The sequence below is a fragment of the Ahaetulla prasina genome, chromosome 1, assembly GCF_028640845.1.
Source record: "Ahaetulla prasina isolate Xishuangbanna chromosome 1, ASM2864084v1, whole genome shotgun sequence".
Taxonomy (NCBI): Eukaryota; Metazoa; Chordata; class Lepidosauria; order Squamata; family Colubridae; genus Ahaetulla; species Ahaetulla prasina.
The window spans coordinates 200,662,304-200,678,373 of record NC_080539.1 but is presented as its reverse complement, the minus strand read 5'-3'; the positions used below and the strand labels follow the sequence as shown (position 1 = coordinate 200,678,373).

At 38.4% G+C, this 16,070-nt stretch overlaps 1 protein-coding gene across 6 annotated transcripts in view; it reads left to right on the top strand.

The window, feature by feature from the left end:
- PLCL1 (phospholipase C like 1 (inactive)) overlaps positions 1 to 16,070 on the top strand; it is a 237,245-nt gene that overhangs the window by 185,014 nt on the left and 36,161 nt on the right. For all 6 annotated transcript variants that reach the window (XM_058187874.1, XM_058187892.1, XM_058187883.1 and 3 more), the window contains 2 exons: positions 2,674 to 2,877; positions 13,061 to 13,136. In XM_058187874.1, coding sequence (XP_058043857.1) covers positions 2,674 to 2,877; positions 13,061 to 13,136 — 280 coding nt within the window. The remainder of the gene's footprint in view (positions 1 to 2,673; positions 2,878 to 13,060; positions 13,137 to 16,070) is intronic.

The following is a 16,070-nucleotide window of genomic DNA, read 5'->3' as shown; positions in this document are numbered from 1 at the left end:
TGGACCCTATACAGCTGCACAGCACCACTGAAACTGAAACTCAGAGGTACATGAGTTTCCCATGTACCCATTGAGATTTTTCTTGTATTCTTATTTTTCAAAAATAGGGGTGGAAATGGAAGGGTGGGAACAGAAGTGGAAAGCCCCTGAAGACAAAGTACTGTAACCTCCACCGTTAACTTTTACTTTTCCCCCACATGGTTTAAAGCATTGTTACTCCATTCCTGGAACTAGAGTAAGGTTAGGTTTCCCTAGGTAAGACTTGGCTTCAATAATTCTCTATCATGGTAGCTAAAGGCATCATGTTTGAAATGTAATTTGGAACAAGAATTTTGGGTTGAATTTTTATTTTCAGTACTTGAATATATAAGATCTGCTCCTCTCTTTAGCCTTCAGGAAAGGCTCTGAAACCTGCCTATGCCAACTGTCATGGGGCCCTGAAGGAGAAGCTCTTTGCTGGAAATTAGTTGGTGAAGTAACAGCGAAGGCATCCCATCTCTCTGCTCCATGTTTTTTAGTTTCTTTTAATTTTTGTAATGTTAATTCATTTTATATTAATAATTGTTTGGATATTTGCATATTTTATCACACTGTAATCTGCTCAGTCTCCTTGAGCTGTGAGATAGGGACCAATAAATTTAATAATTTAATAATAATGTATGGAATAATAATGTACGGAAGGTTGGAAACATGCAGAAGAGGCCTTCATCCTGCAATAGACAGACAATGGCTAAAATGATGATGATGAATAATATATGAGCATTTTGAATATGAATGATAGGCCCAAGTATGTTTAGGACCGTTGTCATTTTCAAGAAATAAATATGCAAGAAAGCAAATAAAAACGTTTTGGGGAATGAATATTGGATATTATCTATGCACTAGAGCAGGGGTGCTTAAATCTGGCCCACGTGGCCGGCCTGGAAATAGCAAAGGATCGGCTCGTGATGCCCCTGGCAGCCAAAATGGGACATGGGAGGGCCAAGCACACACAGCCCCGTGCCCCGTTTTGGCTGGCAGGGTGCTGCAAGAAGCATCCGTCCTGTCTCTTCCCCCCCTCCCCGGCCTTCCTGCAGAGGAGAACTACAATGCTGATCCGGCCCTCAAAGAAATCCAGTTTGACACCTCTGCACTGGAGGATGGCAGTGGCATTTGCAACAAACCACAGTAACATGAGCATGATGATACATGCATGGTGATGTCGTCACACACATGCCACTATTATATACTTGCATTGATCCTAGTTTCTTGCGCAACTTATGCAAATCATGACATGTGTCTTGATGTTCTCACTCATGATTTTGTGATTTGCCTTCTCTTACTCTCTAACCATGCAGTGTTTGTCCCTTCAGTGCTGCAGCCCAAATCTCTAACTTTAAAGCTGTGCATACCATTTCTTTCTCTTTAGCGTGATAGTGAATACACTGCAGTTCTGATTTTGGGTACTTCAAAGTACTCAAGCCTTTTTAAGTGTGCTATTTTGGCTTGAAAAGAAATGCACAGAAGTATTTTGAGCTTTATAGAAAAGGATATGTTACTTATGGTAAGACATAGTTCTTTTCAAAGCTGTCAAAAACAAAATGAATTGATATCGGTCTCATGTACATCTCTGTGAAAATTTGTTCTTGCAGTTTGTGAGTCCTATATGAGGTAAGTCCCTCTAGAGCAGCGGTCACCAACTGGTGGTCCATGGATCACTGGTGGTCTGTGAGAAAATTTTGGTGGTCCGCAGAAAAATTATTTCCATTTTTTATATTGCAGTAAATCAGGGGTCCTCAAACTACGGCTCTTGGGATTGATACATGCAATGAACGTTTGTGTTGCTGCAGAGAAACCTTGGGTTCTTTTTGTATGGGTCAGAGAGGGGGGGGGAGAAATTTTGACTTGGGGTCTGCTTCAGCCTCTTGGCGCAGGCTGGAAGAAAGGGCCGCTGGTGGCAAAGGGCTGGAGTGCCTTGTTCCAGTGGGACTGCATCATGGTCTGGAACTGGCTGACCATCTCAGCTCGCTGAGCCTCTGCCTGGCCTTGCACTCCCACAGGTCTTCCCTCTGCTTGGAAAGCCTATGCTCCTAATCCTCAGTGAGGTGCTTCTGCTGGGCCTCCTTCTCGGTCAGATCCAATTTGAACTGAGCCAGCTATTTTGCCAACTCTTTCTCATGGCAGCTGCTTAGCTTCAACTACTGTTTCCTGTTGGGAAAGTCCTAAGGAGCCCAGGCGGGCAGGGGAGAAGTGGCTGGGAGGGGAGGAGCGAGTAGAGGCTGCCCTTTGACGTGAGTGACATGAGTTGGCCAGGCCCACCCAGTCACATGACTACCTAGCCACGTCCACCCAACCGGTCATTAAGCAGATCATATTAGTGGTCCGTGGGATTTAAAATTATGAATTTAGTGGTCCCTGAGGTCCGAAAGGTTGGTGACCCCTGCTCTAGAGGTCCTATCAGTACTGAATGTGGTAGCTATACCTATTTTCTTAATTTATAAATTATGCTAGTCTGTGGAAATTAAGGCAGCTGAAGCCAACAGTGACATCCATCTCTGCTGCTGTTTACTATGCCACTGTTATCCAATCATGGAGACACTCATAAATAATATAATATTTATTCTGAGTCTCAACAATCTGTAAAAATTGGTGATTGCAGTGAGAATAACTGGCTTTTTTTTCTATTTTCATTAGAATTCCATTCTGTCTGTGAAAGAACTTTGTGGCCTCCCACCAATTACCAGTCTGAAGCAATGCATTTTGACCTTGGTTTCACGGCTTGTGAACAGCGACAGTGTCCCTTCAGTGGTTCTCTGCATGAAGGACAACTTTCCTTATCTAGAACCATTGGGAACTCTGACAGATGTGCAGAAGAAGGTTCTAGCCGCTTATGACCAGGTTTGAGCTTGCCTTTAGTTTTTTGGGTGTTTGTATTATGAAAAAAATATTTGAATTCAAAAGAAGGAAGCAGGCCATTCCATCTGCCATGCGCAGTACAGAACAAGAGTATGCTCTATTAGATTTTCTATTAGTGTGGCAAAAAATAAGTTTTTTGGCAGAAGAAGTCCAATTCTCAGGCACATTTTAATAAGGGTTTTAACAACCAGTCAACAAATGTTTTAAAGAGCTAGATATATTTAGCTCACCAAAGAGAAGGTTAAAGAAGACTTGATAGGCATGTTTAAATATTGGAAGTGCTGTTGTGCAGAAGATATGAAAAGAGACAAGGTTAAACAAGATCAAACCCAGTAAATGGAGATTTCAGGAAGCATATTTTCACAGAACATTTAGAGATAGTTTTTAACATGATGAGGTTTTTTCTCCCAGTGGAGTAAACTATTTTAAATGCTGACACTTTTTTCTGGAAATATTTAAGCAAAGTCTGGGTGCTTTAATATTCTGCACTGAATGAGAATTGGACATCAATATCCAATTTTTTTGATTCTGTAATTCAAATTGTCACTGAGATTACGACGTTAGGACAGAAATGGAACTGTCAGCAGATTTAAGAGAAGAATTGATATTAGTTCTAACAAAAAACACGTCCCCTATTGGTAAGAAGGGAAATTTTGGGACTTGGTGGGGAAGGCTAATAGAAAGCAGTGGAGAAATTGTGACAATGGAAGAGAGAGAGAGATATGCCTAGGAGATCCATGAACACCAGGTAGCAGTTATTTTATTTATTTATTTAGGATTTGATGAGAATGGATAAGAAAAGAAGATAATTCTCCAAAAATAGAATGAAAACTTAAATCTCACAACCCATTGACACCATAGTTCCAGCTGGGAAATTATGAGAATCCTAGAATGTGCTAAATTCAAAAATGCCATCAAGCTTGGCATTCAGACAAATCAGACATTGGTAGACACATAGAAATAAACCACATTTACAGACCATTCAAAAGAGACAATTAAAAAAAAGCTAAGAATAAAACCAAAAGACCAGAACACATCCTATCCATCACCCACCACTCATATAAGCAGGTATTAACACCAGACAGAGAATCAATCAGAAAATGAAACCCTAATCAAGGAACTACCAAGATGAAAATCTCCCCCACTCCCCACAATGGCAGGGCCCCACACTGACTCACAGAGAGGATGTTACCCAATTGGTAATGAAATGTCTGCAGCCAAACAACTGAGTTCAGAGAGCAATCAGGACTCCACAGTAATGTAGATTTTGTATGCATTGCCTCATCTTTGATGATTATTCCACAGTAATGTATATCTTTCACATTACCTCATAAATATACTTATTAGCAAATCAGTTGTGCGCTAGCCCAGGGGTCTCCAACCTTGGCAACTTTAAGACTTGTGGACTTCAACTCCCAGAGTTCCTCAGCCAGCACTGGCTGAGGAACTCTGGGAGTTGAAGTCCACAAGTCTTAAAGTTGCCAAGGTTGGAGACCCCTGAGGTAGACAGCATGACAATCATTATTATGTTTCTTTATTAAATTTATATGCTGCTCATCTCAGTGATAAGGTGATTCTGGGTGGCTTACGATAAAAAGGTGAAAATAGAAACAATTAAAATTTTAAAAAATTACATAAGAGCTAATACCAAACAGACGGATTGCATGAGGGTGAGATCTTCTTATGCTATCAACCATATCCAACAAGGAAGGCTTCCATTGGTGTCCCAAGCCAACTGGCAAAACTAGATTTTCACACACACACACACACACACACACACACACACACACACGGCCAGAAGGCTGGGAGCAGATATCATATTTGACAGTATAATGTTCCACAGGGAGGGGCCACAGCAAAAAAGACTCTTCTCCTCGACACTGAAATTAACAGTCCATAGCCCCTTCTGCTGGAAGGAGTGGGATAGGGTAAACCCTTGGAGCAAGGCAGCTCCTCAGATTCCCTGGAGCCATGCCATATATATTTATTAAATTTATATGCTGCCCTCTTACTACTGAAGTGACTCTTATACAAGTACATATAGTCCTCACCTTACAACCACAATTGGATCCAGAATTTATGCTGCTAAGCAAGATGGTTGTTAAGTAAGCTGTGCCAGATTTTACAACCATTTTTTTTTACCATGGTTGTTAAAGCAAACCACTGCAGTTGTTAAGTGAATCAAGGGCCGTAATAGCTCAGGCTGTTAGTAGCCTGTTATTAGAACACAGTATCCTGCAATTACTGCAGGTTCAAGCCCGGCCCGAGGTTGACTCAGCCTTCCATCCTTTATAAGGTAGGTAAAATGAGGACCCAGATTGTTGGGGGGGCAATAAGTTGACTTTGTAAATATACAAATAGAATGAGACTATTGCCTTATACACTGTAAGCCGCCCTGAGTCTTCGGAGAAGGGCGGGGTATAAATGTAAATTTAAAAAAATGCAGTCAAGTGAATCTGACTTCCTCCATTCACTTTGCTTGACAGAAGCTGGCTAGGAAGGTCACCATTGACCATGACATGACGCTGGGATGCTGCAATAATTGTAAATACATACTGATTGCCAAGCCAAATTTTAATCACATGACTATGGTGATACTGTGGCAGTCGTAACTGTAAGGACTGAGTTTAAGTCACTTTTTTCAGGGCTGTTGTAACTTTGAATAGTCACTAAATGAATGCATGTAAGTTGAGGACTGCCTACATTCAGAAAATGTTACAGCAAGGATCAGTCAGACCTGGGTCCTTTTATGTTTTAGTATTTTTATTAGTGCTTTTGGATGAAGAGGTAGCAGAAATATTTAGGAAGTTTGCAGATAATACAAAGCTGAATAATATAGAAGTCTAGAAGAATACTCTAGAAGTCTGAAAGAAAACACAACTAAAATAATAGAACAGAACAAAAAAGCATAGGGACAATGTCACAAGTGATGAGGTTAATCCAAGAAACAGTTATTCCTATTGTTTTATCCAAGCCGTCATCTCAAAAACTAATAATAAGATTATCACTCTACAACTATTCCTATCATTTTATCCAAGCTCTCATCTTAAAAAATAATGTTAAGATTGTAGCTCGGATATTTTAGAATAGAATTGTTGTTTTTTTAATACAGTAATTGACATTTTGTTGTTATTTGCAGAGATTTATGATAGATTTGATGTTTTAGAACGTAGAAGTGATTTTGATTTTATTGTTGCCTTGAATTTATACTCCAAATTGTCACAGACAGACTTGATCAGAAGCAAGTAGGATAGAAATATGATAGATTAATTAAATCACCAAAACTTAATTTTTTTCCCAAACCAGTGACCTCCAGTCTGATGTATAGGTAATAGACAGCATCCCATTCAGTTACATATTAATTGAATTAGAAAAAAATATATCTCCTTTATTTATAACTAAATATTGGCACATAATAAAATGTCATGTTCTCCACTCCCCCCACCGCCTCCCTTAGTAATTCCTCTGATATTTCCAGAATTTAGATTAGATAGGCAGGGGATTCTAAAATCAAATTTAAATAAAAGGCAAAGAAATGCATCCTTAATGCACATCTCAATATAAATGAAATGAGAAAGCATGTGATTAATAATCACCTGTCATTTAGGAGCTGACTGAAATACATCAGTTCAAAATATAAAACACTGCAGAAATAAACCAAAATAAATCAAAATTTATTTCAAAAACTGCCAAGAGGCTATTTTAAAGCTTACTTGACAGCCAGTGAAATTATAGCTGCTAGGTCTTGCCTGATTTGAGTTACAGCAAGAACATCAGTTAAAAATCTGTTATTGATGGCTGCATATAACTGAAATCTCATTGTGCAGTATAGTGAGAAGAATTACCCGTAATATGTTGGTAAAGTAGGTTTTAAAATCTTAGCTTCCATATTTCTCAAGAAAACATAACACGTTTTTTTAAAAAGGTAAAAAGAAACCAATTTAATTCATATTTGAAGGTGACCCTATCTACTTTTAAAAACAACAATGTAAAAATTAATATTCAAAATTCACACTTCCCTGAATTTTACGAGGCAGTTTATCAACAATTTAAGGATGCATGTACTCAGAATGTAAAAAATCCATGTTGTTAGAGACTGTTCTTTATAAAATGCATATATGTATTGAGAAATACATTGTATATTGCATGAAAAATTTTAGTGCATACTTTTTTTAAAAAAACTGAATGGTTGATTAATAAAATTTCACAAATTGCAAACATGACAAGGTGGGAAAAAAACCCCTATTCCTGTTGGAAGTAAATGTCAAATGCTTGGATCATAGTGAATAAGAGGCAGGGGCTTCATTATTCCCATCCCAGTAACATTCTATCTTCAATCTTTTCTTGGGTCTGCACTATAGCTAGCATGAAGAATCTAGTTGCTGATATGGTAGACTTTTTTAAATTCTTCCCTCCAAAACCCTATTCAGCACTGGGATGAGAAAATGATTTTAGAATGGACATCAACCAAAAAAATCCTCTCACCTCTCCATGCACTATGGTGCAAATTTCCTCCTTGCCAGTTTGAGGTTGTGAATGGGCTGCAGAGCTAAGGTCATTTAGGCAGAGGCCCAGCTCTACTTTCAAGCTATGGAAATTTGCTAGGGGATTTTAGGCCACTTGCCCTCTTTTATCTCAGACTACCCTTGGGATAGACTGCTGGGTTAAAATGAGAATAGCACTCTCATGGTTTACAGTAAACACAGCACGTACTGGGACAAAATAAAAATAGATACAGAATTTTAAAAAGTATCATAACAGATCAATGAAAACATGTATGAAATAAGGACTTTAGCCACACTTCTGTTCTTGATAGACCTATTACATTTAAACATTATACTTACGAAAAATAATATAAAATACCTTGTGAGGCAATTTGTTTTCCATGCTTTAAAAGTATTCTGGAAAGGTAACCAACCCTACAATTCAGAATGGGTCAGTTACCAGGTGGTTTGTTTGTTTGACCAGTTTTTCATTGGGGGGGGGGGATATTTTTTAATGGTTCTATTTGGAGATTCACCCTGGCACACTTCGGTCCAGCATTTTGCTACATGGGCAATATGAACATCCAATAAATATGTGTATATGCCTGGAGAGAGAGTGAATTATAAACAATCTATTTTTAAAATATTATTTTAGAAGCTGGATTCAGAATAAATACTTTGTTTCAAATTGAACATATTCTTTTTCCTTTTAGGACCTCTACACACATATATATATAGATATTGAACTCTAACATATTGGTTATCTTATGCTTTGGATTCTTTTAACATCATCTCCTTTCCTTTAGCTTTCATTTGAGGTTCTTCACATGATTCTGGATTCATTTGCATTCCAATTTCTCAGACTATGCAGTGAGGAAGTGGCTGGCAGCAAGGACCCATAATTAATTTCATTCTTTTTATGGAAAGCAAAGAATTTATGGTGTCTGTGTCCCAGTAGGACAATATCGGGACCATAATTGTTCTGTCACTTGTCCTCTAGTTTCTCCCTATATTGGTCAGAACTGTTTTATTAGAGTTGGGTATTTTTAAAAAACTGTTATTATTTCATTGCAATTTCTAAAATTATTTCTATTCCAATATAGTAATTCAAGTTGTATTAGTGAGAATATTCTCAAAACTGTAGAACTATTTGTCATCCTACCTCACAGGGTTGCTATTGTGGGGAAAATAGGTGGCAGGAGTATTAGATCTACTAACCACATACACAAACACACACACAAATATACAAAGAGAGAGAGAAAGAGAGAGAAATAATAGGGGAGTTAAAAATCTCAGTATCATAATCCTATCCTCCTCTTTATTCCAAAATGGAGAGAAGATAATTATCTTCTATTAGTAGGCAAGATACTTATTTTTCATTTTTATTTATTTTTTGTTCTTTGAGATCATTGTAGAAGATATGGGGCTATTTGGAAATGACTGGGCAACCTTTTTATTTTAAGATTTGCTTATCTAGCAGGGGTTTGGATTACAACAGGGTGTCCCCAAGCTTTTGGACCTCAGGGACCACCAGGTTCATAATTTTAAATCCCGCAGACAACTGGGATGGGATGGGGGGCGGAGGCTCAGCTGCTTTTAACCGGTGCACCACTATTATTTTTTGCATAACATAACCAAGGCAATGCAGCAAAGAAAGCAAAGCTAACGAAACTCAGCTTCCCCACTTCATGCTAAGTTTCTTTTAAGAATTTATACTCATTCCCATATTAAATGCATAGGCATATTCGTACCTGGGATTTATCCACCAATCGAATACAAAGAGAAGTCTTTAAAGTCTGGTGTTTCTAAATCTTTGTTTTTAAATCACACAGGCAAAAAAAAAAAAAAAAAACAGGTTGGAAGCAAATGGAGGACTTGGGAAAGTAATGGTTGGGGGGGAAAATCAATGAGAACTGTAAGCCGCTCTGAGTCTTCGGAGAAGGGCGGGATATAAATGTAAAAAAAAAAAAGTGAGATGTCAGAAAGGGATGGCTGATGTAAATAATAATTTTTAAAAATCACAATCAAAGGGGATTTGAGCAGCTAACGCTGGAAAAGTGAACTTTGGAAAGTGCCAGCTGGGTACAAAAAGAGGAAGGGCCTTTTTTCCCCTCAGAAAGCGCCTCAGGGAAAGAAGGGGAAAGAGCCAGTGGGAGACAAGCCTTTGTGAGGAAAAGTCGGGCAAAGATACCCTACTACCAGGTTTCCTCCTCCTCCTCTTGGAACCGGTGCTGCTCTTCTTTCTTTTGTTCCCGGCTGTAGCCACCAACCTCTAAAGATCCAGTATTTCCACCTCATCCAAAGGGCTGGCTGGGGGCAGAAGGATGGAAGGGGTGGCAAGGGCTTTGTGGGGTCAGAAGGCTCGGCTTGGCATACGAGAGCCAGCGCTGGGCTCGACCTGCTGGCTGGAGGGGAGCTGCTGCGGGGGACTATTGAGGGGGCACTTGGGTCTTGGAGTGCTTGGGGCTTGGAGTGGTAAACCGCATCCAGGAAGCACTACAGCAGAGAGAAACAGCCAGAGTCAACCCTGGCTTTGCTGTCCATTGCAGACACTAGATCGACCCCCTGCAAACTCTCGTCTCTCGAGGAGCCTGGCCAAAGTTTCCCATGCCGCTTCAGCAAGTGCTCCTTGAGAGACGAGAGTTTGCAGGGGGCCGATCTAGCGTCTGCAATGGACAGCAAAGCTAGGGTTGACTCTGGCTGCTTCTCTCTGCTAACAGGTGGCCAAACTAACTGCCTGAAGGACCCCATCGGTTCTCTGGGAGTCAAAGCGCTGAAGCGCGAGTGGCACAGGAAACCTTGGCTGGGCTTCTCTAGAGAAATGTAAAGATTTCTCTGTAGACCACCAAAATTTTCTCACGGACCACCGGTTGGTGACCACTGGACTAGAAGACCTCCAAGGTCTCTTCCAACTCTATTAATCTGTTATTTATTTAATATATAATATTTATTTAATAGGTAAAATATGCACCAAGACAAATTCCTTGTGTGTCCAATCACACTTGGCCAATAAAAATTCTATTCTATTCTATTCTATTCTATTCTATTCTATTCTATTCTATTCTATTCTATTCTATTCTATTCTATTCTATTCTATTCTATTCTATTCTAAATTCATTAATGCTTAAACCAGAATATAGTTTCTTAACTAATTTATATCTTCTTCCTCTACTTATGTTGCATGTATGCTGTATATTTTAGCCATTATTTTTAACTTAACATAGTGTTTGGATTCAGCTTTTGAAAAACATTGTTTTAAAGTATAGCATGTACATTTTAAAAGCAGAAATAATGTATTATAGCAGTGAAGTGATGGTTACACTCTGAAGTGAAAGTTCCTGAATGATGCTATCTATTTTAAATTAAATAAATTCATCCATGAATAATTATAAAATGGGCTTTACAAAAGAGGGAATCTGAAGTGCTCTATATGATCTCCTCTTTCTTTCACAGATGTAGGGGACTGTGCATAAATGGCACATCATCCTGATATAAAGACAAATGTGTTGACACGATACAATATTTCTCTCTTTATTGCAACATTATGTATTGCGTAGATCATTGGACTGTGTTATAAACATGATCAACACTGTTCTGTACCAGAGCTGTGTGAAAATACAGGCACGTAGCCTGGGCCCACTGGCCTCTGAAAACCCTTTTTTATAGCTCCCCAAACTCTCAAAAATTATGCTTTCACATTTCAGGGGCTCAATGCCAAGAAATAAATGCTATTTCCCGTTGTTTTTCAGCTGTCCTGTACATGCACGAAAGAGCAGGAGCTGCAAATTTTTCCCATGGAAGCTGCAGTTATGTTGTAAAAATACTGCATTTTCCTACTACTCAAATGTATACTTTTTAAAAATATCGTAACACAAATGCCTTTTAAAAACTCCCAGGGAACGTACACTGTTTTTGTGCTTGCTAGAATGTTGCATGGAATGTAATTGAGCAAGAATCTCGGTGCCTATTATTAATGCTTCCACCAGGACACTGCTATCTCTCTTGATTTTTGCACTTTTATTTTGTCTTCCTGTCTTTTATGTAGTGTTAACAATTATTGGAGGCCATATGCTCTCCTATTAAGTAACAATATTTTGTCATCCATTCAGAACCATTTTTAAAAGTGACAACTGTTATAAGATTCCCTGCTTTCTCCTAAGGAAGAAGATTCATTCGTTCTCTCTCCCTCTCTCTCTCTCTCCCTCCCTCTCTTGCTCTCTCTCCTCCCCCTCCCCCCCTCTCTCTTACTAAAACTCTTGTTGTCATGACCTTTAATTGGCCAAAATGGTGCCTCACTGGGCAATAAATTTTGAATCAAAGTACAAGGTACAAACGGGCTCATTTACAGAATGTGTCCAAAATCTGGGACCCCTAATTCCCAAGGCATAGAAATTTAAAACTGATGACTGCTTCAGTGCTACTGGCTTCTGCTTCAGTCAATCAATCTTCATTTCAACCATCCAGAATAGTTTCTGTAAGGTCCCAAGAACCATACATGGAACTGCTTCTGAGCCATTTATTGTTCCTCATCTATAGACAGAAACCTTCCCAAACTAAAGCAACTATTTGCACCACTTTAGATATACACTGAGAATTGCTAGGGAGGATCCCTAACTCTTTCTCCCAACCGCACTGTCTAAGCTTCATTGCCTCCTTGATGATGAAATGCAGCCCCTCCCTCCTGAGAATCCAGACCTCCAGACCACATTCCACCACAGTTTCCCATCCAGTCTTGTAATCCCTCTCTCTCTCTCTCACTCACTCAGAGCAGCCACTTACTTGCCTGCTTGGAAGAGGAGGGGAGGGGAGGTTTCCAGTGCTCTCCGCCGGAGTCCCACAATCCTGCCAGATTCACACAGACTCAGTGGGGAAGCTGGCAGTAAATCAGTGCCCCTCCCATTGCTTTTTTACCCACCCTTGGTAATTCTGTTTCTCTGTTTCTGTAAGAAAATATCTCTGACATGATGACCCAACAGGGCATGATTGTCTAGTAGCCTTTAATTTCTTGAAAATATTACATTCTAATTCTGTGTGTGTGCGCATGTGCATGTGTGTGCATCCTGTTTGAAATGAGGGCAAGATAGAAACAGCCTCACGTGATACTGACTTTGTTACATTACATGAGCACTGGTTAATACACATTTTTTTTGGCTAAATATTACAAAGGCTTACTTTCAAGTCCCAAGGATTTGGATGAAACAAATCCCAAAGTATTACATTTATCTTCATGTGGATGATTATTACTGAATAGGTCTTGTCTCTTCCTTGCTGGAGAGCAAGGAAGCAGCTCCCAAATTTGCTCTGAATGATTATTTAATATGGAAAATATTAATATGGGGACCATACTGAGGGCTCATCATGCATGGAGGATTCCATTCCCCATGTAGCTTGATGTACAACTTGCTTAGAATTGTGCAGAAGATAGATAGCTTTGTAATTATCTCCAGCCTACTGCTATTACTTGTTGCATTTCCTCCTAATTGTCAGGATAATGTCTACTTGACATAAACAAAGGTTCATTGTATTTCCCTCATCAGCACCCTTTGCATTGGTTATTGAATAGCAAACATTTTACAGAAATGAAAAAACAATCTTTTTGACATGCTGTGTTACGTTGAACATTAAATAGTTGTGACAGAGATGATCAAACTGACATTTCCTTGTTTGATTTCCTCTAACAGATGATTCAAGAGAGCAAGTTTCTTGTAGAAACAGCAGATACTGTTTACGACAAACTCATTCAATGTCAAAAAGCAGGTAACATTCTTTGATTAACGTACCTTATAGTAAGTTTTATCAACGTCCAAGAAACTGTATATATCATAAGGAGCCCAAATATTTCATAATAGATTTGCACTACCACGGGGCATTACATTTTTAAAACTTGGATTTGAGAATTTATTTTTTCGATTTCTATATCACAGTTTTCTTAGCACATTTTTTTATTTCTTACAAGGGTAGTAGCTAAAGAATTGGAAGTGAGGTGGGGTTGAAAATTTCTCAAAAAGAGTGTTTTTATAATTTGTCCTGAGAAATTCAGAAGTTAAGAAGATCACTTAAATATGAGCCAGCAGTGTGCAGCCACCGCCAAAAAGGCTAGTACAGTCCTTGGTTGTATAAACAGAGGCATAGAATCAAAATGACGTGACGTATTAGTAGAGCTTTATAAATCCTTAGTAAGGCCAGACCTGGAATACTGCATCCAGTTTTAGTTACCACATTACAAAAAAGATGTTGAGACTTTGGAAAAAGTGCAAAGAAGAGCAACTAAGATTATTAAAGACCTGGAGACATATGAAACATCTGAAGAAGAGCTGCAGGATTTGGATTTGTCTAGTCTAGAGAAAAGAAGGACTGGGGTGACATGATTGCAGTATTCCAGTATTTGAGAGGTTGCTACAAAGAGGAGGAGGTCAATTTTCCAAAGCACCAAAGGACAGGACAAGAAACAATGGATGAAAGCTAATCAAGGAGAGAAGCAGCCTGGAATTAAGGAGAAACTTCCTAACAGTGAGGACAATTAACCAGTGGAACAGCTTGCCTCCAGAAATTGTGGGTGCTTCATCACTGGAGATTTTTAAGAAGAGACTGGACAGTCACTTGTCTGAAATGGTATAGGCTCTCCTGCTAGAGCAGGGGGTAGGACTAGAAGACCTTCAAGGTCCCTTCCAGCTCTATTCTGATTGAGGTTCAATTACTGATGTGTGGGAATGATTCCTATTTGAAATCTAAGGTCAGGTGAGTGAAAAGTGGAATTATACATTCCGTGTGACAAAATGTTGTGTTTTTCTGCAGCACAGGCACAATAATCAATAAATACTGATTGAAAATTCAGTACTGAGCTTTTCAATTAATGCACAGTTCACATAAAGCTAAACCTTTTCTTAAGGATGTGTTTCATATTAGTATGATCCCTGTATTGGTAAATGAATGTGTCTAACTATATTAAATAGAAGATACTACCCTGGCCATGTTCATCTGCCATTTAAAGTCATACTTCAACATAACATTTTTAAAGATTAGTAATTCAAAAAAATAATTGCTGCTTACTTCTTAAGATCCCACATGTGATTTTGACTGATTGTTTAATGTTGGGTTCCACATCATCGGCTGGTGTTCTGTACATATTATTTACTCCTGGATGGAAAAAAACCAACATTAAACCTTGGACATGCAGACTACTTCTTCTCTTCTCCAATTATCAAAAGGAAATTATCACATTCTTTCCCTTTCAGTTTTAGTCAGTTATGGGGTGATCTGGAATTGTAGCTAGCACTAATATTTAAAATGAGTTTCTTCAAAATTGCTTGTGGTTAATATTAATCCTTTTTTATTGCACCAAACAAACCTACTCCATTTAACTACAACACATGGTAAAGCTTCTGAAGTCTTAGTTCTGCCCATGCAGGTAATAAAAAGAAGAACATAGAGCACATCTTTAATAGCTTGCTGAAACATACTGTACTGTACTCATGCGCTTAATGTGCTACACAAAGCTGTTGTTTAAACATCCCTTTACAACTTTCTAAATAACTGTAGGTGGTGAAATTTCATTACAAGATCCCATGCAGGATATTGTGCAGCGGTAGAACCAGATTGTGAAGTGTAATAATAGTGAGACATAATTCCTAAATCTTGAAGGGAATTAGGCTATGGTTTATATTTTTCACATAGTCCACTCTTGTTCTGATCAAACAAGCAGAAATAAAACAACTTTCGGGAGTAGCACCTGATGTTATTTGGATAAAAATATACAGCAAAATAAGAAGTATAAGAATAAAACTGATTGCATTAAGCCATGTTTTATAAATACTTTATCCATAAACCATGTTAAACCATAAACAATTAAAATGATAGTGGCTCTGTTCACTACTGCACACTAAGTTTGACTTCCCAGACTTGGGAATTCTGGGAATTGTAGTCCCAACACATCTGGAAGGTGCTAGGTTGGGGATTGAAATGTTAAGGGAACCCAAATAAACTAAGTTTTTGCTTAGTGTAATTTGTGGAATCATCAATTGTCATTCTGAAAAATTAGTCTGTAGTGAATTAGCATTTTAAACAGTTTTATTTTTATCTGCAATGTGCTACTCAAAACATATGACTGCCTTTTAAAAACGTTAAAAGCCCTTTCCCTTCCCAAAAGCTACGTGTGTATGTGTGTGCATTTTGAATCACATAGCGGGGTTAGCGATTACTCTAATTAAAAAGTAGCATGTGTTTAATTAAATAGATTTTCATTAATTTAAGCTTTACAAGTGTCTGTAACAAGCTTGATTACTTTGTTAGAAACATGCTTAAATGGACTTAATTACATTTTATCAACCAGATTAATATCACTGTAACAATTTAAAAAGACCCAGGTCATGCAGTATAACTATGGCTTGAATTGGTTTTAGTGAATCCAGTATTTAGCATACCCCTGCATACACTGGATAAAACTACTGTTTGTTTTCATTTTGTTCTCAGCAATTAAGCTTTTAATTTTTTTCAGAAGGAAATAAACAAGAACCAATAATTATGTGGGAGACTGGCAGACCTGCAAATGGAGACTATGACTCTTCATGAAGCTTTGGGATAATCCTCATGTCTTTTGTGAAACTCAGTGTTTGATTAGGATAAAACAATAAGCCAAATAGAAGTTAGGGATGCAGAAGGATCAACAGTTGAAGGGAACGAGATGATTTGAGG